The sequence below is a fragment of the Podarcis tiliguerta genome, assembly GCF_965153285.1.
Source record: "Podarcis tiliguerta genome assembly, chromosome: 3".
In the NCBI taxonomy this organism is placed as follows: Eukaryota; Metazoa; Chordata; class Lepidosauria; order Squamata; family Lacertidae; genus Podarcis; species Podarcis tiliguerta.
This window is the reverse complement of record NC_139536.1, coordinates 24,725,408-24,749,835: the sequence shown is the minus strand read 5'-3', so window position 1 is coordinate 24,749,835 and position 24,428 is coordinate 24,725,408. Positions and strand designations below refer to the sequence as shown.

At 42.0% G+C, this 24,428-nt stretch overlaps 1 protein-coding gene across 2 annotated transcripts; it reads left to right on the top strand.

The window, feature by feature from the left end:
* The first annotated feature begins 5,140 nt into the window (after positions 1-5,140).
* On the top strand, positions 5,141-23,186 carry RD3 (RD3 regulator of GUCY2D). Of its 2 annotated transcripts, none has more exons than XM_083433199.1 (3): positions 5,141-5,379; positions 19,021-19,342; positions 20,297-23,186. In XM_083433199.1, the coding sequence occupies exons 2-3, from the start codon at positions 19,047-19,049 to the stop codon at positions 20,592-20,594; spliced, it is 594 nt and encodes a 197-aa protein (XP_083289325.1). In that variant the 5' UTR covers positions 5,141-5,379; positions 19,021-19,046; the 3' UTR covers positions 20,595-23,186. The 2 variants fall into 2 exon arrangements, with proteins under 2 accessions (XP_083289325.1, XP_083289326.1); XM_083433200.1 differs by lacking the exon at positions 5,141-5,379 and adding an exon at positions 17,718-17,888.
* The last annotated feature ends 1,242 nt before the right edge of the window (positions 23,187-24,428 follow it).

Sequence of the window (24,428 nt, the reverse complement as noted above, 5' to 3'; positions counted from 1 at the left end):
TTTTAAAACATTTATAAACTATACGGTATTTCAAATAACTCTAAATAGTGTTAAACATAAAACAAAAACTCGTTGTCATTGTTCAGCCTTGGGTCCCCAGGTGATGCTGGCCAGGCCTACCAAACCCATCATCTCCAACCAGCTTAGACAATGGTCAGCGATGATGGGAGTCCATCAACATGTTGTTTGGGGACCCAAGATGGAAGGACCCTGTGAAGCAGCGCCTTGAGATCACACCATGGTGAGAAAGTTGACCACATTCCAAATGCAGTAGACAACTAGAAATGTTAAGTGTGATAAAATCCTTTGCAGGAAAGATCTCTGGAGCCTTCCCTTATAGAAATGTGTTTCTTAGCAACTGTGTAATTCTATAGTTAGCTTCATTAATTTGAGGGAGGGGGGAATTATTCTCTCCTTTTCTCTCCTCTTCTAAAAACTGACTGAAGTCTGCATTAGGTTGCTCAAAGACACTGACTGACAGAGAAGTAATTAATGAATTAATGAATGCAATTCATTATCTCAAGATGTGGTGGAGACCTCTAGCTTAAAGGTCTTTTTTAAAACAAGTAGCTAGTTTTACAGAGGACAGCTCTATTAACCATGACAGCTAAAAATAGAGCTTAGATATATCCTTGCTACTTGATGTGGGAGTCTGGAGAGCAATGACAGAAGGCCTTCTCAATCTGTGACCTTCCCTAGGGCCATCTGCTTGTCCCACATTGGAGAGAGTGGTAGACTAGTTTGGCATGAACTCAAAGGCTACTTGTTTCTTCCATGCCAGCCTGTCCCCACCTCCTACTCCAGGTGCACCCCCCCCCCCATACACACACTCAATTGCTGATTCTTTCACAAAATAAGGATGCAAATTTTTGTTGACTATTCTGGTTAAGCTAATACAATTTCAGTAACTTCTGAAAAAAGCACTTCATAGTTTTCTGGATGGTTTTGCTTAATAAGACTAAAGCTATCAGAAGAGTGTGTGTGTGTGTGTGTGTGTGTGTGTGTATGGGGCTAAACACATTCTCCAACAAGAGAAAGCCCCAGGAGAGTATTAAAATCACAGAATCATGCAGTACAGGGAAGTGTGTGAATAATAGGCTGTTAGACCTTTTAAATATCTCGTTCTAGTCCACTTACAGTGCTTCCCCACTCTACCCTCTTGCGGTGATCGGACCACACTGTTTAGGAAGTTTAAATGCTTTACTTACAAACTCCAAAGGTTGGATTCATGCATTATTCTATACAGCAGCAAGTAAACACCGGCAGAAATATTGTGGAGGGGGGTTATAGTGAAATAGCTCTAAGCATGCAGTCTGAGCTTGTAGCAAGCAAGCTCAGGCATGTCCTGTCTTGGTGAATTCATATGGTGAAAGAGAGCAGACAAAGGAGGAAACTTAACTTCCTTCCTTGTAGGTGAGGGGTGTGACCCAGATGAGTCTAGGAATACAATTCTGTGGTCTTAATCCCTTCATGCATTAACTAGCCCTAATCTTACAGGTTATATTTGATAGCAGCTTCTCAAACACAAAATGTGTTATTTCCTTGCAAATACTGTACATCCAGATAATCTGGAGCACCCCTTGAGTTAGAGTCACAAGTTGTTTTCTAATCATGATTCTTTGTTATTCACTGCAGGGTACTGCTGTGAAATCAGTGCTTCTCAAATAGCTAATTTACCTGGCCCTTGGAGTCTCTCAACTCCTTGAAGCTTTTTTGTGAGTTTGTCAGAGTTCATAACTTCTGAATGGATGGCAAACGAAGCAATCAGTTAGCCTTTAATTAAAAACCCAGGAAACCTATGCCAGAAAGGGTTTTAAGCAGGTTACCATTATGAATTGCGATCTACAGGGTGACAGGAACAGACTGTGGGCTGAGGCATGACAACTGGAACATAATCCTCCCTGATTAATTAAAAGCAGAAGACTGCTAATCTCTAGGTTAATCTGAACAATTTGTCACAAATATTTTTTAAAAAACCAACTCACATAAGATTGCCAGACAATTTCGGTTACAAGGTCAAACTAGGGGATAACAAGCCGCTTAACTCAACCTCTTATCCCATTTTTATGTTAGTGCATCCATATTCTCATTTTGTTCATGCTGCTGTTTCCAGATACAGCCTGCCAAAGTCTTCATATGTCCAAACATTGTTGACAACATTTTTGTATTTTCATTTTAAAAAAATACTTCATCCACAAAATCTCAGAGACTGTTACCTAAGTTCAGTATGGTATTGTTATGGCAGCATGGGTGACCTTTTGGAGTGTTGAATGGTTTCTTTAAATGTAAAGGTTCATCATTGTTTCACCCGATGTGTATGTCTTTAAGGGGCCAGAGCAAGGGCCAGAGCAAAATAATGAGACCCAGCTTTACAGCTGTGAAACATAGCAGGTGCTGCTGAGTTGTATTGATTAAGCTGTGTCAGCAATTGGGTGTAGTATATAAGGAGCAGCACCTAGCTCTCCCATTACCCTGGTGGATGGGTTGGTGGTTGGGTCTGGTTTGTTGATGTATTTAGTGTAAAAGGAGTTTTTGTTTTTGTACAGTAATTAAAACCTTGTTTAAGTACTTTTTGAGTCCCTTTTTAATGCATGGTCTCCCCAGCAAGCTCTCTGCAGCGCTACCATACTGCAAATAGCCAACATGGAGCATGGGATGGACTTTGAAGTGCAGCCTGCCTCACCATTTTTACAATTTACCTCTTTCTTTCTTCAGGATTCCTTAGGCTATTACAATGGGAGTGTGTATGTATGCATATGTGTGAAATGGTAGGTTTTTAACATGGAGGTCTGATCTGTAAAAGGTAAAGTACCCCTGGACAGATAAGTCCAGTCAAAGGCAACTATGGGGTTGCAGCGCTCATCTTACTTTCAGGCTGAGGGAGCTGGCGTTTGTTTGCAGACAGCTTTCTGGGTCATGTGACCAGCATGACTAAACTGCTTTTGGAGCAACGGGACACCATGATGGAAACCAGAGCGCATGGAAATGCCACTTACCTTCCCACTGTAGCAGTACATATTCATCTACTTGCACTGGTATGCCTTCAAACTGCTAGATTGGCAGGAGCTGGCATACAGCTACAGGAGCTCACCCCATCACAGGGATTCGAACCACCGACCTTCTGATTGGCAAGCCAAGAGGCTCAGTGGTTTAGACCACAGCGCCATCTGCGTTCCTGATTTGTAGGCTCATCTGTAATTTCCTGTTGGCCATGTTCTACAAGGCTGCCCAGGGAAGCATTTAAACGACCTTGATTGAAACATTTAGCTGCGAGGTGTGATTTTACGTACAGTACTGTATATGTATTTCAATGGCTTTATTTGGCATTGGTTGTTTTATCAAGTTACTGTTGCCCACCCTGAGATTGTATTCTATTTATTTATTTAATAGGGTTTCTAAACCGCACAAACACCAAACTCTCTAAGTGTTTTCCATAAAATAAAAAATACACATGGGAGAATCTAGATGGAGGGTAAGAGATTACATATAATACACACACACACACACACACACACACACACACACAATTTATTTATTTATACATTGCCTTATATCACAACGGTCTTAAGGTGACTTGCCATAAATACAGAGAAGCAAATATATAAATTGCATGGAATAAAATGTGATCATACACTGATTCCCAACAATTAACCCCAAATTCCTTCAAGAGACATTCAATGTGTACCTTTGCTACGCAATGTTACCTTCTCTCAACTGCTGTTTAGTTTGCATTGTTTTGACTTGCATTGTTCTTAAATTTTGTTTGATTGTACTGGAGCACACCCCTCCACAGTGATCTCAGTCACTCTGAGTGTCCTGAAAGCAGACTTGGATATTCAGTAATAATAACTGTTTATTTCCCTTTTATTTTTTACAAGTAGGTGTAGAACATTGTATATGGACCCATACAAACGTACTGTATGTATACAGTAAATGAGTTTCCAACTGCTTACATCATTAATGTCCAATAATCAAAGACCTTGGATAGCTCCACAGGCTTGCTCCACAGCAGAAAATGATACACTGGGGGGGGGGGGGATTGCTTATTTATTTATTGGATTTGTGTGCTGCACCTTCCTCTAAGGAGCACAGGAAGGTAAACTAATCAATCCTAATACAATTACAATCTATTTAAAAAACAGTTTAAAACAAGCTTCTAAAAAGCAATTAATAATGATATATACACAGCTGTATGGAGAAGCCTTAAAACGGGGGGGGGGGGGACCACATGGCAAGTGCTGGTCCAGTAAGGATTTGTTTTGAGTACAAATTCATATAAACAATGTTAGTGTCTTTTAGCTAGCAGGCTTAAGCCTCACATAGTCTTGAATTCGAGTGTATGATCTATCCCTGCCATCGACCCCATTATGTAGCTTCATATTATTTCATAACCCTCCAACATTTCTCCGATGAAAATAAAGACGTCCCATTCCATAATGATAAGTTTGCTATTTTTACCCCCCACCCAACATATATAAAAACATATTATTATTTTTTTTAATCCCTATACAGGATTGCCTTCAGACGACTTGGAGCTTGGATAACCCCATACCCTCTAACATTTCTCCAATGAAAATAGGGACATCCTAAGGAAAAGTGGGACATTCTGGGATCAGATCAGAATCTGGGACGGCTTCTCTACACCTGGAAAACAGGGACACTTGGAGGGTCTGTTATTTATCCACTTCCTTATTGCTCAGCCTGAGTTTCTCCTGTAGGGGAAAAATGAACAAATACAGATGCGGGTTCTTTTGAGGGCATCTTAATTATAAAGCACACATAAACATACTGACAAGTTTTGTGTTTTTTTGCCAATATTACACGTGCCATTCATATGCCTAGCACTGCGTGCATCATCTTGAGCAGCGTGAGGGATCGCTTTCTTTGCACTACCAGCCCCCACTGGATTTCCCCAGGGCACATTTTTGCTTCACTTGGACGGCCCTCCAGAACAGAGCGGCCGGCAGCCCCTGCTCTCCCCGCAAGGCTTTCCCTCTCTGGGGTTACCATCTCTGTGTCTCCCGCTTGCCCTCGCTCCGGGCCTACTCGACCAAACTCCTCCCGCCATAAGGGACAAGCGGCTTAGGGCGGTCGGTCGCCATAGCGACGGCCAATCAGGAGCCCGGCGGGGCGGGGCCTGGCCGGGGAAAGTCGTTGGGCGCGCCCTGATTATGCGGGCAAAAGGAGCCTGAGGCGGGTGTCGCTGAGGGAAGGCTCTCGCCGGTTCGGGCGCCAGGGGCGGGAGAAGGCGCTTGAGAGCGCTGAGGGAAGGTTCCCTCTCGCCTCTCACCTCCTCGGCAGAGGGGCTCTTCGGGTCTTCGTCCTCCGTCGGGTTGGATTCCCGGGTGCTTCCTCTCAGCGCCTTCCGCCAGGCACCAGGTGAGGAAGGGCTGCAGCCCAGTCGCGCCTCCTGAGGGGGAGAGGCGAAAGTTTGACGAAGCGCGCACCTCACTTTTGGCGGGGCGGGGGGCCTTCGCGCGCGTTTGCGTCTGCTCAACCCCATTTCGCCCGTGGTGGGAGGCTCACTTTGCAGCGAGTCCGGCTGGAAGTCGGCGGCGCTTGGCTCTGACTTGCGCCCCTGCGATGGAGCCGCTCAGTTCCACAGGTAACGATTGGATGGAGCGCTAACAAACGCATCTGGATTTCTGTAGGCATATACAGTGCCAGGGGCGTAACCGGGGGTGGGATGGGGGGTTGCAGCTGCCCCGTGCCAAATCAAGTAAATAAATAAAAAGGCTTAACTAGTGGAAAGATTTTGACAGTTTTTTTTTTTTTTCCTGAGCACCTGGGGTCAAAAGAAAGTACAGTGGTACCTCGGGTTACATACGCTTCAGGTTACAGACTCCGCTAACCCAGAAATAGTGCTTCAGGTTGAGAACGTTGCTTCAGGATGAGAACAGAAATCGCCCGGCAGCGGCACGGCAGCAGCAGCAGGAGGCCCCATTAGCTAAAGTGGTGCTTCAGCTTAAGAACAGTTTTAGGTTAAGAACTGACCTCCAGAATGAATTAAGTTCTTAAGCCGAGGTACCACTGTAATTTGAAACAACTGTTGTTGAGACATTCCGAATCTGCTAGACCGAGGATGATTGACAGGTGGGTGTCTTGCCCCCCCATGAATCCTGACTACACTCACGTATAGAGGGTGTTTCTGGCTGCAACTGCCCCCCCCCCCCCCGCTTTGAGGCATGTAAGTAGGTATTGCATACCAGCTGGGGGAAAATGATGTCTTTTTCCTTACTTTCCCCAACAGGTTGTTTTAAACACTGCTAGAGTTCAAAACGCCAACCATCTGTTCCAAGGACATTTTAATGTCTAGCAATGTGTGTGCAAATATACAGTGGTACCTCGGGTTAAGTACTTAATTCGTTCTAGAGGTCCGTTCTTAACCTGAAACTGTTCTTAACCTGAAGACCACTTTAGCTAATGGGGCCTCCTGCTGCTGCCGCGCCGCCGGAGCACGATTTCTGTTCTCACCCTGAAGCAAAGTTCTTAACCCAAGGTACTATTTCTGGGTTAGCGGAGTCTGTAACCTGAAGCGTATGTAACCCGAGGTACCACTGTACAGGCTATACACCCCATGCCTTGACTCTCTTATCACCATTCCTGAGGGGCAAGTTTGAAAGATGGGGAATTTAGCCAGAAGTAGAGTTTACCTGAAGTTCCTTAATGGGAATTATGGCAAAATTCTGAAGTCATGATTCACAGACCAAAGCTCATTATCATCCAACATCCACAATATTGCACCAGTGCTCTCTTAACTTTGATAAGAGCTAGTATTTGGTATTTGAAATAAACATACTGTAGTTTAGTTCTTTCTTGAATCTTCAATAAAAAAATGGATAAATATATCTTCAGCTTCTATGAAACTAAAATGTGTTTTTTGTTCATTTGGTAGAAAGCGATAAATCTGTAGGTACTGTTAATTCTTGAATTCAGTAACTGCAAATCTAAAATGGGGCTTTTTGATAGGATTTAAATCATGGCTGTTCCCCTGTAAATAGGTTCTTAGCTCCAATAGCGTTTTTGTAAAGCTATTTATAGGAATCTCCCAGATCAGCTCATGCTGCCATGAGAATGTTGCAAGCTAGAAATTATTTGTCATGTTGTCACGAAAAACTGCTCTCTATTACATACTCTCAAAATATTATCTGGATTGAAAATCTGTCATTTTTAAAGGAAAATCCAATGGTAAAACAATGCATTGAAATGCTGATGGGACCGTACTGGCTTGATCTGTTTTATTGTTTTTTTAAGAAAGCTTTTTAGTGCAGTGGCAACCAACATGGTGTCTTCCAGATGTTGTTAGACTACAGGTCCCACCATCTCTATTGACAAAGTAAGAACACAAAATACATAATAAAGCAGAAACAAACCAATAACTCCTTCTCCCACAAACACGTTTAAAAGGGCACAGAATGTTAATCAGCCAACATCTTGGTTATAAAGAAATGTTTTCACCTGGCACCTAAGGATATATAATGAAGGCGCCAGGTGAGCCTTCTTGGGGAGAGCATTCCACAAACAGGGAGCCACTGCAGAAAAGGCCCCTTCTCATGTTGCCACCATCTGGACTTCTCATGGAGGAGGCATCAAATGATTATTGCAGTGTCTGGATTGGTTCATATGGGGAGAGGCGGTACTTGAAATAAAGTGGTCCCAAGCTGTTTAAGGTCTCATTGGTAAAAACAAGCACTTTGAATTGTGCCCGAAAACCAATTGGCAGCCAGTGCAGTTGGGCCAGGATCCGTGTGATATCCTCAAACTGTCTTGTCCTAGTGAGCAGCCTGGCTGCCGAATTCTGCACCAGCTGAAATTGCCAAGCTCTCTTCAGAGGTGGCCTTGTGTATAATGTGTTGCAGTAATCTAACCTAGAGGTTACCAGAGCATAGAGGTTGGGTTTCAGCACCATCATCCTCAGGCAGCATGGCTAATGGTCAGCATTGGGAGCTGTAGTTTTAGCAACATCTGGAGGGCCACAGGTTCCCCAGCCCTGGGCTTTCTAGATGGTACTGGAATGACATGGGTAGTGGCTCGCATGTTTCCATAGGAGCAAATGAATCAGCCCTCTGAAGGATGCCATTTGGGAGATGTGATGGTACTGATTCCAGGCATTCATTCTTCACCCCAGGAGGTGATCAGAAGTATTAAAGCTGTCAGCAGCATCTTGTGTTTGCTGCTTGCGTGCAGGGATATACCGTACATGGACAGTCTGTCCCTGGGTATACTGATCTTTGGATACTTACTTAGTTAAAACTTTTTTATCCCACTGTTCAGCCAAAGAAAATCTCCCAGAGTAGTTCACAAATATCAGTAATAGGACAGCTGCCAGCTTCAGATTTGTAGCCAAAGACATGGCACAAAAGGAAAAGGGATTAGGAGGGAAGAAGGAGCAAAAGCAACATTGAGCACTAGTTCTTTGCTTCAGAGTTCTTGTAATCACGAGCTGGAGTAGAAATTTCTAGAAAATTATGACAATCACGTTTATGAGATGAGCCAATGGAGAGGCGTTGTACAGGCAACAAATGTTTTGCATGGGGGTTATGTTCCTGATCCCCGTGTGTGTAAGCCTCTCCCGCCCCCTTTTCCTGCCACTTCTGGGTTGCAGCAGTGTGTGTGCACACTCATCAATTGGTCATTGCCTGTCGTCTCTTCACTCTCTCTTTCTGTGCTATAGTTTGAGGGAATGATTTCTCCATTAGCTATGTATTTAAATAATTTGCATGCATTTAACAATATATATTCCAAAATAACAATAAAAACTATGTTGCATTTTTTTTAAAAAAGGAGGTCAAAGTGTAGCTTTTTTAAAAGTTTCAGTCTGAGATAAGGAGTTTTACTGGTTTCAAAGCTTCTTTGGACAGGTATAATTTACCTAACATTGATTATGTCCAAGGTGCATTGAAAAATCATATCACTTTTCTGCAGGAAATTTGCCACTGCCTTCATACATATTCTTGCATGGTATGATAGTACTGGGAGAGCCATAAGATTCCTGGGAAGTAGGCTAGAACCAGCAGGCCTTATCATCCTCTGAAAATATAGGATGCAAATGTGTTTAACAATAGCTTAGTGGATCTTTTGCTAAGCAACTTGGAAGCTGTGCTGTTTAAGCAGAGAAGCATGAGTTCTTGTTTAAACCTTTCCCTCCCTGACATTTTCCTACTCCATTTTTTTACTGTTCCAACTGTTTTTATCCCAGTAGGTTTCCAGATGTGTGCAAGGATGAGGGTGCACCTGGAACCTTGAAAGAGGGAAATCTAGCCACAGGGAGGGTTCTGGAGAGTAGCAAAGCGGATGCAGAAAGGGAATAAATTCATATCTATACATAACTACAGCTTTCCCACTCAAAATCACAATGACCAAAGCTGCTTTTCTGAAGCCAAAATAAGTACATTGGATCATTTCCATGTATTGTTCCAAGTCACTATATATTGTGGCATTGCTGTAGTCCCATCCTTTCTACCAGAGGATTATGGTGTTGGTAGACTATGTGGCTAGTTGATCCGTGGCTCCAAGGGCTATAAGCTTCAATGGAGTGCATTGCTGGAATTCTTCTCAGACAATCATATCCCATGGACTTGGGGGGGGGGGGGATAAGCTGATTTAATTTCATTGACTGCCAAGGGATTACATCAGTTTAAACTGGAATACTTTGGCATAAGTGGGTCATGGAAAGGTCTGAAGATAATTCTGAACACTTCTGAGAATGCTTTGCTTCACATTTAAGATCTAATTGATGTGTATGTAGTTAAGCTATCTAGAAAAGGGAATTTTGATTTTGACATGTTGGGCATAAATCACGGGTTGGAACACAAGAAATTGCCTTAGTCAGGCTATTGGTCCATCTAACTCAGCGTTGTCTACACTGTTTGAAAGAGGTATTAATGATAAAGTGATTTCCAAAATGTACAAATTGTTATTAGAATGGGAAATGAAAGAAAAGTAGGTGAAGTCGGTGATGGTTCACTGGGCAAGAGATATAAGCCATAATACTGAAATGGCCGCATGGGAGAAGTTGTGGAATGTAGACCTAAAATTTACAGCATGTTATACACTGAAAGGCAACTGCATGAAAATGATGTATGTTGGTATTTAACTCCTAGTAGATTGGCAAAAATGTATAAATCAAAATCAAACACATGCTGGAAATGTAAAGAAAAAGAAGGTACTTTCTATCATATGTGGTGGTCTTGTAAGAGAGTAAAAGCTTTTTGGGAAATGATTTATAACAATTTGAAGAAAATGTTTACGGTAACTTTTAATAAAAAAACAGAAGCTTTCCTTCCGAGGATCATAGATACTGAGATACCATAAGACCAAAAAATAAAATAAAAATAAAAATGTTTATGTATGCTACAACTGCAGTTAGAATGGTTTTTGCCCAGAGTTGGAAAGAAGATGTAGTACCAACCAAGGAAGAGTGGCTAATTAAATTAATGATTATGCCAAAATGGCAAGGTCAACGTGTGTAATAAGAAACCAAGAAGAAGAAGAAAATTATTAAAGATTGGGAGAAATTTGTGGAATGTTTGAAAAACTCATGTATGCAAACAAGCAGTTAAATATATTATTACGAGAAAATAAAGACTAAATGTAGAAAATGGAGTATGAAAATTAAAACTAAAAAGAAACCACAAAAGGAGGGGAGGGAAGTCAAATATATGTGTATTAGAAATGTATGTGATTTGTGTTTTGTATGTTTGTAAATATTTGAAAAACTGAAAAATAATTTATTTTCTTAAAAAATGTGTTGTCTACACTGACTGACAGTGGCTTTCCAGAGGAATGGAGATGCCAGGGATTGAACCTAGGACTTAGAGCAAGCAAAGCAGATGTTATATCACTGAGCTATGGCTCTTATATTAGAACTACTTTAACAATATCCTTTATTAAAAGGGCACATAAGTGGAGACTCTTCTTAATTTATGACCAGCATGACAGACAAACTCTTTAAAGTTTGCAAAAAGGTAGTGGTGAAGGGTGCCTAACCTTGCTGCTGGGAGGAAGTGGGAAAGTGCTGGATTCGTCATTTCTCATTTGTTTCACACAAAGTGCCAATCCCAGATTACATGTTATCCTGCAGTGTACCTTTGATAGTTCACACCATGCATGGTATCCCAGGTTGGAAATGGGGAGGGTGCCCCCCCCAATTTATGGTTCTATGCCAAAAAAGATGAGGTGGTTGTTTTTTTAAAAAAGCTCTAGAACTGCAGAGTCAAAAAGAGCACTGTTATGCCGCTCTGTGGTTTCCCAGAAGCACTTCATTGCACAATGCCATATTGTGAGCTGAAGTGCATGTTATGAACATCATGCAGAGTGTGCTGCTTGGTGACACTGGTCATAGCATGTTTGAAAAGGACAGTTAGTGTGGTGCCTTCCAGATGTTGCTGGCCTAAAACTCCCATCACCACGGTCTATTGGCGAACATCTGGACTGCACAACAGTGGCTACTCCTACTGTGGCATTGGTCATGATGTCATTCTAGCACCTGGTATAGAAAATTACCTCTTCAGTGTTGACTGCTTTTTGGAAGTGGTTGCATTGGTGGTAAACTCTCCAAGCTAGCTGCCAAAATGATGTGATATAGGAGGTCTTTGCATTATAGCTGTGATGATGCTATCCCACGGAAGCTGTTGTCAGCAATCTGAGCATGATGATTTGCTGTGCTGAGAATGAGCTCCTGTTTGGTTGTCTTGACGAAAAGATACCGGTAACACATGCTGTTTCCCAAGCAGAAGTTGGTCCAGTAGAAAAGATCACCTCCTTAATAATGTTATTAAGTGGAGTGCAGTGGAGACATGCTCTGTGTGAAGAGGTCTTAGCTGTTCAGCTCTTAGAAGCAATTTAAAAAAATGGTTGCAACAATGTTCACCGTGTAGAGGTATGTATGTTAAGTCAGGTACTTCAAAGTCAGCTGCTGTTTGAGATCAAAAATTCAAGTTAAACCCCTGCTTCTGATAAAAAGGAACTGCATACCCTGGGGTTTGGTTAATATATATCTCCTCATGAGTATTATCATTAAAGAAGCCTGGACAAGTGGTGTACACAGTAGTCAAAATACAATATGATATTTTCCACTAACAGTAGAGATACAAATGACACCCCCCCCCCCAAAAAAAAGAACAGAAGGATTTGAGAGCTAAATTTGGATCCTTGACTCACCACTTTGTAACTATGGATTCCAATTAGAATAAGTGAGGATTACAACTGGATGAGTCAATAGTGTATCTTTAGGTTTAACTCCATAATCCCTGGTACTGGAAGCATCACCCCAGATCCTTCAGATTATATCAAAACAGCATTTTGTGATGCAATTAATCTTAACATCTGTTAGTCTTCTTGACTGTCTTTGGATTTCTGCTACAGCAAAAGAATTGTGAAGTCAGTTTTGGGAAGGGCTATAGCTGAATGGGCAGTGCAGACTCTTTGCATGCATAAGGTTCCAGGTTAAATCCTTAGCAACCCCCGGTAGGGCTGGGAAGGACTCTTGTTGGAGTGCTGGAGACTCTTGCCTGGAACACTGAAAAGCAGATACCGGTAATTTAGAACTAGATGAACCAACTTGGGCAGCTTCCTCTGTTCCTAGCTTTTCCTTTAACCACTCTCCTGTTATCTATATCTTAGCATGTTTCAAGTGTTTAAATCATGCCATAATCAGTAATCTACAATAGTTCTGTGTGGTGTATCAGTAATATTATCTCCTTATTGTAGGTGGGGGAATGGGGACCGAGAGAATTGTGGCATCTTGTGAGTTAATTGCTGAGATGAGAAACACAATTTTGTGTTTCTGACTTGAAATTTTTGTTTCTATGTAGCACAAGTTTGTACATATAGGTATCTGTTTTTGACATTCCAGTCAGCTTGTACTTAAAGGAAACATTGGTTTATAATTATTTTGGCCGCTGCTGACCGCACAGGTACAGTCTATAATAAGAGCACTTTGGCTATTTTTCATAGGAAAAAAACCTTTGGGGAGTGGTGGGGAATTTTTGATAGAAAAATGGCAGGGTGGAGAACTGTTTAAATCCTTACCTTCCCATAACTTCCCAGTTCCAAATCAACCTCCCAAAGATACTTTTTACAGGGAAAAGTGGGTTTGGGCTTTTGTTGCATTTATTTGCATCAGACAAATGAAGATTTTTAATGAACACAGTGAAAATACCTTCACTTGCGTAGTAGTAGAAGCTGATTAAGTGTGTATGCACGTGTGTTGAGTGTGGGGAGAATCTGCAAGACTGCCTTCTCTCAAGATTTTGAAGAATCAGACCAGCTACTATTGAAAGACAGCTAACACCTGTGAGCATGCCAAGTGGCCATAAGTATAATGCATTGTAACTCGAAGTAACACTTTGGTGCTACTGTGTGGCATACTGAAATCCACCCTCTTCATATTAAGGCGAGCCTTTAATATAAAACTGCACATGAACTTAAACAAAATTAGATGTTTTTAGTAAGAAGTCTATGAGAGGTTGGCATAAACATAACTCTTGAGTCTGGGGAGATGACTGTGTTTTGCTTTAATAAGCATGCAGTGTGCTGAGTTTTACCACAAACATTTAGAAACAAAAAGAAAAACACCCCCTTTTCAAAGGTATTGGGCAAAAAGATTTCTTATCACCATTTCTATTCTCAGCTTCTGTTTATTTTTACTGGTATTACCCTCTCCTGAATCCACAGCTAGGGCCATCACTTTATTGGATTACAGAGAATGTCAGTTTGCATCAGCTGAAGGCTGCTTCTGATGTTGCATTTTAAATGTATACATTACACTGGGGAAACCTGGGCTTGTCACTGAGTCATCTGGGCTCCCTGACAAGTTCACAGGAATGATATGCATGTTTGCAAATCTTTTTGTAATGTGTAGGCTCTCTTGAAGATTTTCCTAGAAAAGTTTCTACTGTCATAAATCCTTTGGGATCTGAGCTAGCATGCTTTGCTTAACCTTTATATTTGGAAAACAAAACAAAGAAGTATGTTATGTTAATTCTTATGTTTTGCAAAAATATCTCAACTGTTTCTGAGAGCCAAAAGTAGTTTATTTGTTACTTGGTTTGAGTGGGGAGATGAGTAATACATGCTTTCTGTGGCCTAAATGCTAAACCTAGTGCCCTCCAGATGTTTATGACTCCCAGCTCCATTGGTCACGGGATCCAAAACGTATAGAGAGGACCAGGCTAAAGAACGAAAGCTGCTATATTCAAACAAATCCCATGTTTCACTTAGAAATGATTATTACTCTGTGGGCATAAATATATTTGCTTCCTTGGGGACAACTACAACTTTTGACTGGTATTTTGCCATTTGAAGTTGCCTTAATTTGACTGGTATTCATTAAGTTCCTAATTAACTTTATGAAACAAATGCATTTCTAAATTGAAACATTTCGGGGGGGGGGGGGAATTAACAATGGAAAGCTTGCCACCTCACATCACTGTGTGCTTTTTAAAGGCTATTTTAAACCCACTTTTCAATCATGTTATTTCATTATTCACACTTTTTTACATTCTCTAAAAAGCACCAACCTAAAACCGTCAACACACAGCAAGTAGTCTTAGGGCTACTACTTCAGAAATGAACACCCACATACTTCTGCCCTGTAACATAAATTCTCTGGCCCCTGGCTCTACATTGTGTGTTTCTGCTTCCTCCAGAGCGGTAATGAAGCAAAAGCATGCAATCCCATGTATTTTACCCTGTGCTTATTACATGGCAGGTAGTTTACACTTGTACCTACTTCTGTTCCTAATGTACCTACTGTGAAATGCCTCCTCTGACACGTATGTTGCTGACCACTTTGGGAAACTGCTGAACACATATCTGTTGTTAGTAGTGTCATGGACTCTGTTGCAGTGGAAATGGGTTTCTGGAATTCTAGCTGAGAGAAAAGCAGCAAGGAAGAAGACTGGGAAAAGGAGGGTGAATCTCCCCTCTGCCTTGTTCCCACCTAGCTGCAACTTTGTAGTGGGGAACCGGAGCCTGAGTCTTCTTTATATCATGTGTAGTTTGTTAAGTGCAGTTCCTGACCTGGGTCTGCTTGAGATGGGTGTGCTTAAATAGCAATCAGAAAGAGCACCAAAGATTGTGCCATGTTGGTTCCTCAGCCTTCAAAACATGTCCTTTCGCACTGCCATGCATCCCACACCACCCACTTAAAGCTATTGTCCTTGCTCTGGTTGTGGACATTGAATATCTCTTATGTGTGGCAGTTCTTTCAAGAACCAACACCTTTTTTAACAAAGGAATGTCTGGAATGGCATTTACCCTAAGTGTGTTTAAAATTGTCTAAGAAAAGCCTTGGACGATGACTCAGCTATAGAAATTGCAGCACAATGAATGGGTGTTATGCAATTCTCGGTGTTTATGATGGCATCCAAATCTGCTTTTATAACATAATAAATGGGGACCCACAACAAAACGTTGCGGTGAATCCCAAGCCTTTAATATTGGCGCTCTTCTTCAGGTCTCTAAGCTGTCGGGAGCTTTAGTGCAGTTTGGAACTTGAAGAATGTAGAAAAAGATACATTAGAGGGGATCATGTTGAGGGTAATGGGTCTTTGCAGTTTTTGAGTATCAAACTTCTCTGGAAGTTCACTGAGCAGGGAGGGGGTGAGTGAGAGAAGGAAGTGTCCGCCACAACCACAACAGAAAAGAGGGCTGCTGCCTAACTTTGAGGCCAACCCCTAACATGAAATAAGCTGCTGAGGCTCTCAAAGAGGAAATGCTCTGGGCTTTTTGACATAAGTCCACCAACTGGCCAGTGCAGTCCATTGATATTATGGTTTTTGAGAGTACTGTGTGTCTGGAGACTTCTGTAGATAGGACTTCCAGATAGCTGTGAGCTTTTATGTCTCCCCAGAAGAAATTAACCCCTGTTCACTGGATTAAAAGTTGTGAGTTCTAACATACTATGCTATTAAAAGAGCAAACGAGAGTGATTTTTGACACCATCTCTGTGGGCACAATTGCCAGAAAAGTTAAGCAGTGGCGAAGTCTACAGTCCTATACCTAGTTATTTCCTATGAGATAGTCCTATTGAACTCTGTGTGTTTTGCTTCTTAGCAGATATGCATGGGATTTTGCTGTAAATCCCAAAGCAAAGGAAAGATACTTAGGTCATGGCAACTAACTCAAGCCCAGGAAAGCCATGGTTGCATTTAGTGTATTGCTTTGAATGATTCAAAAAAAAAGTTCATTATTATTACAGCACCAAGTTGAAAACTGTAATAAGTTTTTTAATATAAAAACTGGCTATAAAACATTTTGAATCTAATAAATTGCTCAGATGAAAATGTATTTTCCATCATAGCTTTGGAAACTGTCCTGTAAGCTCTCATTTGTTTTTGTTATTTAGTCCGTCCTTACAGAAAAGCCACTGTGTGTAATCTGATGATTAGCCTCACAGTGAATTTTAAATTAAAAACACTAGCAGAGCAGCTCTCATGAAAATCTGTGGCAACCCCCATGAGAGCAAGAGAATGGAAATGGGGCCAGCTCACTAACTTCACTGTGATGAGTTTCCTGGAACTGAAAGGAGCAGGAAAAGGAAGAGGGGACTTTATATTGACACAATTCATCTCTGGTCTATTACTGCTGCCTGTAACCGTTTACAGGGCTCTTGGACTTTAATTGCTTCCTTGGAAAGCAGTGGCAAAACCTGCCTTACATATATCATCCTAACTGAGTATCCAGTCAGTGAAGTTGGCTCTTGAACTGCAGCTCCAATCTGTTGTCTTTTATACTCCAATCTGACATCATCAGCATCATTGACCTAACCTGAATTCAGACAAGGTGAAGGTACTATGTGTTGCAGGATCTCAAGCTTGGGAAGTTGGAAGAAGCCAATTTTGGACAGGTTTGTTCTCCCTTGGAAGGAACAGGTGCATAGCTTGAGAGTACTCCTTGACTCCACTATGCCCTAGTGGCTAGGAGTGCCTATTTCCAGCTCTGGCTGGTTTGCCAGATATAGTCATTCCTACAGAAGGAAAGCTTGGCCACAGGGAGCTGGTAACTTCCATGTTGGACTATTGCAGCATGCTCTGTGTGGGGTTGTCATTGAAGACAAGAAGCTGCAATTAATGCAGAATGCATCAGCGAGGTTTCTGGTTGATGTGTCTGACTGAACATGCATTACGCCAGTCTCAAAAGATTTGTGTTTGTTACCAGTTAACTACAGAGCCCAATTTAAGATATTAACACTGAAATATAAAGTCCCAAATGACTTGGGTCTCAAGTAGCTGGTGCTTGCAAGTGCTCCAATGTCATGCCAGCTCCATTGGCTCTTTTAGCTTTTGGATTAAAAGCTGCTTCTAGTTTTTTAAAGTCTTAAACGGCTTAGGACCAGGTTATATTAGAGGCTGCTTGCTCTGATATGGGCCTGTGTAGGTACTGAGATAAACGTTGGAGGCTTTGCTCTCAGGCCTGTCTTGGGAACCTTCTCTGTCATGATACCTTGACCCAGAAATACCACCCCAGCTGAAATTTGGTGGGCTTCCTCTTGTTGCATTTTGTGCCAGAAATTGAAGATTTTTAAATTTCATTGGGGTTTCTGACATCTGGTTTTATAGCTGCTAGTTTGAATATATAACATCTTTTACTCTTGGCTTCCAGTGGCATTTAATTTAACTTTGTTTTAAAGTGTTCACATTTTGCTATTGCTTTTAGAAATTGTTTGCTTGCATTTTTATTGATGATGATGATGATGTCTAAATTCAATCAGGAATAAAATGCTTGTTCCACAAGGCAACCTTGTATCAGGATGATTATGTATTGAGATTAACCAGGAGGATTTTTACATGACCTTTTATTCAGCTGCTGATTGTCGAGGCTTTCTCTGGCTCCCATAACAGAACTGAATGCATCCTGTCGGATATCAGATGGAAAATAATAGGGTGCACATAGCATTGTTTTTCTTCCACCACCCCTGTAGCCCTCTGTCTCCCAGCAGATACTCCCAAAGGTCTATACATTTCTTTCATTTAGATCACTGGCATAATTGTTACCATATTCATACCCTATGTTTTCTCACACTTATCACTTGCTATTTGGAGAGCGTCTGGCTGTTGTGGGTCCTAAGATCCTCTTCTTACGCTGCCTGAAAGGCAGGGGGAAGAGGGTTGGGAGGAAAATGCACTTCCTGCAAAAGGGGCTTCTGTTTTGGTGGACTTTGGTCATCTTTACCTGAGCAAAGCAAAAATTTGCCCCCCTCCAATGGATCTTCTTAATTATGGATCTTGGCGCAGGGGAAGAGCTCTGATTTCACAGATTTTTTTATTTAGTATTTTATGCTGTTGCTGTTTTGCGGAAGGTTTGTACTCGCCAAAATGTCACATTTTACTGCCAAAAAGTAAGGACCCCCAAGGTGAGAGTTCTATCATGGTAGAGCCCACACTTTGCATGGTTCCTGGTTCCAAGCCCTGCTTGGAAACACCCAGGATTGAAAGACTCTGATCTAAAATCCTTAAGAAACATTAGCAGCCTTCCCCAACCTGGTCAGATGTTCTGGATTACAACTCACATCAGCCCTAGCCAGCATGGGATTTGTAGTCAAAAACATCTGGAAGGGATTAGGTTGAGGAAGGTTAGTGAGGACAATACTGAATTGCCATTGGTCTAACTCTGTATAAGGCAGTTATATTATGTTGCAGTTACCGGCATGGTGAAGAGCCCACACCCTTCATTTTCACATCATTCCCTCTTACTAGAATAAAGTTTTTCCATGTTCTTGGTAGCAACAGCTGAGCAAAAAAAACCCCAAACCAAAAATTTTGGTCGCAAATGTTTTTATGCTTCATGTCAGAGAAGCATACCTTGTCTGGTGGTGTAGCAATAAAACTAATAGCTATGTGCTAAGCAGGGTGCAGTGTGGTTTCAAATGGGATGGTGGACCAATTTGATAGTGTTGAGATTCCTGCATTGCAGGGGGTTGGACTAGATGACCCTTGGGGTCCCTTCCAATTCTACAATTCTACGATTCTATGGCAAAAATGAATGTGTATAATCTTTCTTTTTGCCCTTTTACAGGGTGAGGGGCCAGAGCGAGAGCGAACATGTCGCTGGCTTCCTGGTTCGGGTGGAGTGAACCCCCCAGTCGCATTTCTCAGAGGAGCCCAACAGAAATGGTGATGGAAACTCTTATGATGGAACTCAGCTGGCAGATTAAGGAAGCTGAGAAGCAGCATCGGGAACGAGAGAACGAGTACCGCAAGATAAAGACGGGTGTTGACTATGGGTGGCTAGTTAGCTACCCCAAGCACAGCTACGATATCAGTCCAGGGGAACGTCTGCAGCTGGAGGACATGTGCTCCAAAATACATCCCTCCTACTGTGGGCCCGTCATTATTAGGTATGCTGAAGTCTTATGTCGACCTTCTCTGGCTATGGCTGTATGCTCACCAACAGAAATGGAAAATATACTGGTTTTCCCACCTTCCACAGTTGGTAAAGTTTCTCAGAAGCATCATAATGCTGTTGCTGTGGGTTAAGAGACTGAAGATCTCAGTTAAGTGGTGCTTGAAAGGGAGTGTCTTGAGCTTTGCTGAAAATACTGGTTCTCATTTTCTCTTAAAATCCAGTTTCACATCCTTATGGCTATGCAGATGAAACTCAAAGTGTACTGGCAATACTTGGTGAAAGATAGCATAGACACTTTCTTTCTTTGAGTAATTGAACTGGAATAAATAAGGGAGAATACCAGTAATCTGTCTTTTACAAACATGGGCGAACAGTACAGAAGCAATGCAAATGACCTACCATTGATTATGTTTGTGTGAATGCAGCATACAGCCTGGGTGTCTTGAGCTATTTTGAGAACCTTCATGTGAGTAACTTGAAAGAAGTGCGTAATAAATCTTTTCCAAAATCTGTATTAGGAATATAGCTTTTATTAGGCCATCTTGCAAGCTCTCCAGAAATTTGCATCAGATGGTAACCAAAGCAAGGTGGAACAAAAATTAAAATAAAATAAAATAATAAATTGGTGGTAAAGTCATCAATGTCTATAATGGATGTAGTAAATCCTTTAGAGGTGATTCTAGTTCTTCATCTCTCCTGCAAAAACATGCATCTACCATACCTGTTCATCTGAATACCTCATTATTTAAATAGCAAAAATTTGATTGGATTAATAGCTGTCTATTAGCCTTTTGATTAATCGAATAAATTCCGATTTTGGAAAAGGGATCTTATTCTTAAGGGGATTTTTGTTGTTGCAACTATAGATTAAAAGAGCAAATATTTGTGCCTTAGGATTTATACCCCAGGTTATGAATTAGTTTTTTGGCTTCTTTCCTCCCCATAGATTTCGGCAGCTTGTTTCTGAATACGAACCAGAGGTCTCTGAAGTTTCTCGGCTTTTTCGTTCCGTTCTCCAAGAAGCCATGGAGAAGAGCAAAGAGGAAGAAGAGGCAAAGAAGCTTGCAAGGCAATGGAACACAAAGCACAAAACCAGCCTCTCTCTCATGACATTCAAGTCCCGGGCCAGGATTCTGCCCTTCAGTAGTGACATCAAGACCATTTCGGAAGATGTTGAGAGGGGCACCGATCCAGCCAGAAGGGCATGGAGCATGCCTGAATTCAGGAGCACCAAGGACTACTGACTCTATTTATAACACTCAGATTTTGGGAACAGACCATCTTATTTATGTATTTACTTATTTATTCATTTTTGTGTGACTTTTTCCTATGTCCTGCTGTCCCTTCTTTCTTTGTTCTGTGGAGAGTTCACATTGATTGCTTCTTAGGCTTCTTTTAACCCATGTATCTCTCTGTGTGTTCCTGTTTTCATATGGACTGGTCTCTTAATATAAACAGCCAGCTTGGTGCACTATAGGATGTGTGACAAACGCCAAACCACTCAACCTATTTTGCTTTAAACCGAAAAAGCCCAGAAAGTAGTTGTGAGACTCAGCCCTGTGTTTCTGTTTTACCCTCTTTTATAAACATCTCTCTCTTTCTTTTTCTCTCCTGATGCCCACAGTACTGCAACTGATGTACATACTCTCTGGACCACACGCCATATCAACACCAGCCAAACACTGAGCAGCATATCAAAGGGTCCACAAACACAATTGCCATGCAGTAGGTAGTCAGCACAAAATAGGATACAAGGGGATTTCTGACAAAAACTGGAGTGGAAATGGCTGGTGTTCGCTTATTTGTCCCTTGTCTGGAAGAAAAATCAGTCCAGTGAATATGATTAGTATTTACTATTGCTATTGCTTTTGGCCCACAAACGTAATTGATTACCCCATGCCCCCAATTTGTATTGTGCTTCTTTTACATTGAAATGAATGGGGTGGAATTATGTAATGGGAACATAGTTTACGTCCTTATGTATGTATGTAAGTAAGTACTTCTGCCACAATGGACAGCGAGAAAGTAACGTAGCTTTTGGTGGAATACGAATTGCAGTGGAATGGGAAGCTAAGCCTGACTGGCTATGATGGGCTACCAAGACCAGCCAATATCAAGGTGATCCCTAAGCATGTTATTACTCTTTTGGAGCTCTGTCCTCCTCAGAAAGCTGTCATTGCACGATCCTAACCAGGCATATGCTCCATCATATAACTGGCCACTTCTGTGTAGACATGAAAAATGGACCCTATTCTTGGGGTGGGGAGGGATTAAGATACCCATGCAGACACTTCAGTGCTGTTGATCATGAGGCTGTAGTATGGAGGGCTTGTGCAAGTGCCTCTGTTTCTTGTTCCCGGTAGCTCTTTAAAGCCAGAAAGAGCTACTGGCTGTTATGCTAGAAGGAGAAGCGCTTTGATGTGCTGTTTCCATGGTGCAGCTCTAAAGCAGCTGCTGTCACATTTCAAATCAGAATTGGAAATGTATTTGAGCTTGTGCAGAACTTTTCAGCTGGGTGGTGTTTTTCTTCTCCATGAGAAGGAAATGTGCTTATATTTTCTGAATGTTAGATGCTGTTATGCATGAAACATGCCCAGTCTGTCTACCTCTGGATGACAAATTGCATCCCTGGCAAGAAAGGGCTGGAATTATTTGCGAGTAGCTTAAGATAAATCCAGAGGATAACTTTTAAAGATAGGTCCTTAGCTTATAGCAACATATTTGCTTGGGCCTAACTATGTATCTGTACACAAGGCACAATCCAGACAAAGTTGAACTCTTTTCAGTTTATTTAGTTTAATGCAGAAATACTTGGAAGCAGGTAAAAAATTTCTATTAGTATGGCATGAGCCAGCCAGTCATTCTATCTTGTGTAAATGGTACAATAGGTTAATTGACTAATGAAGCTGTTTATTTGGTTGTGTTCCACTGGAAACTAAGACTATTGACTTTTGATATCTGAGCTAGCTGGTTTCTGAGTTGTGATTGCTTTCAGGCAACACTTGTTAAGTGAATGGGGAACTTAAAGGTTCAGAGGGCTTTGTGTTTCATACCGTATGCCACTGCCACCTGGACCCTTTTATTTTTGCTAAGATTTCTCCTGGAGTGATTTTGCTAGCTTTTGGGATCTATCTATCTATCTATCTATCTATCTATCTATCATCTACACACCCACAAACCCACGCAAGATGGGACAATGTGGATGCACTGTACTAAATAATTCACTCTCTCTCATACACACAATCTTTCCCGAAGACACCAGCAAACTGCATTATTTTAATATGAAGCAAACTCAGGGTTTCCAAATGCCAGATCCAGTTTGAGCTGGACCAGTTAAACTCAGTAGCAGAGAAAGAGACCCAAAATATTTTGACAGTTGTACAACTATGCCACTTTCTACACCTATGAATATTTATTTGTTTATGGAATTTGTATACTGCTTTTCCTACGTGAAAAAGAAACTATGTTTAAAAAAATACTAATGTAAGGGCTAGTGGGATTAGCTCTGTTCCTCCCTGCTTGTGTTCTCCATAGCCCACACAAGAGCTTAGCACCCTAGGACAGTTGGGGAGATAGTGCCCCAGATGAATTATCTTAGGCTATGGTGATCTATATTTGATAGAGCATTTTTAAAAACGTGTGTGTTCTCATGTGGTATCTGTCCTTTCTACTGTATATGTACAATGTTTCTCTTTGTCTTAGGGCCTCGTTCATAAGGGAAATTGACAAAAAAGTATAAAAAGCCATTTTCTAACATTGCCATTTGACCAACTTTTGTATCAACAAGTGAACAATTGTTTGCTGTGTTAAATTCTGAAATACATTCTTTAATTTTAGCTGTCCCATTGTCCTGTGATTTTTATATCCTGTGTTCTAGTTATTAGGATTACTGCTGCCATTGTGCAACCTGAGTGCTCCTTAAGATGGCTTCCCCCCTAATTTAAATATAATTTATTTTTAGTACAATGTGGCGCTGTGGGTAAAACCTCAGCGCCTAGGACTTGCCGATCGTCAGGTTGACGGTTCAAATTCCCGGGGCGGGGTGCGCTCCCGTTGCTCGGTCCCAGAGCCTGCCAACCTAGCAGTTCGAAAGCACCCCCGGGTGCAAGTAGATAAATAGGGACCGCTTACTAGTGGGAAGGTAAACGCTGTTTCCGTGTGCTGCGCTGGCTCGCCAGATGCAGCTTGTCATGCTGGCCATGTGACCCGGAAGTGTCTTCGGACAGCGCTGGCCCCCGGCCTCTTAAGCGAGACGGGCGCGCAACACAACTGGCCCGTATGGGCAGGGGTACCTTTACCTTTACCTTAATGTATTTTCATTTCTAGACAGGAGTGCCTGGCGTGCTCTGGTCCCGAAGAGTCGGACACGACTGAACGACTAAACAACAACAACATTTTCATTTATGTCAGAATTTCTAAATCTATACAATGAAGGAATACTCTAGTAGCTTAAGTGCCTAAGACCTGGGCAGTTACTCTCAGTTTACAGCCTTAAAGATGCATCACCACTGACCCACTGGCTCAGGTCAGATGCAATGCTAAGCCAAACCATGTCTTGGCATGAACAAAGAAATGTGCAGGTTCCCAGAGATGAATATGACTGCTCTGCTCATCTCTTGATGTGAGTTAAGTAATAGTTTGACTTAGCATTACATCTGAAGCAGGCTCATGGTCGATCTTCCCCCAAACAAACCATGAGTAGTAAACCACAGAACTAAGCTTGGCTACAGCTTGTGAAAGCATAAGTCTTGATTTGAGTGTAACACACTAAGCCAGAGGTCAGCAAAGTTTTTGTAGCTTGGGCTGCTTCACGGTCCCGCAGACGCCGCAGTACGCACATATGCACACACTATTTCCAGCGCTCCTTCCAGTGTGGAGGAGGTGTGTGCAGCGCGGAGGAAGCTCCTGCAGCCAATGGGAAGCCGGCCAGTGTCGCAGAACGCGGTCCCCGCTCTGCTCCATGCCAGTTTAGCGCAGTGCACAGGAGCTGACCAAGTAGGCAGTGGGGGTCCCTGAGCGGGCGGCGGGGGCCCATGGGCTGGTTAAACAACCCTCATGGGCCACTTGTGGCCCATGGG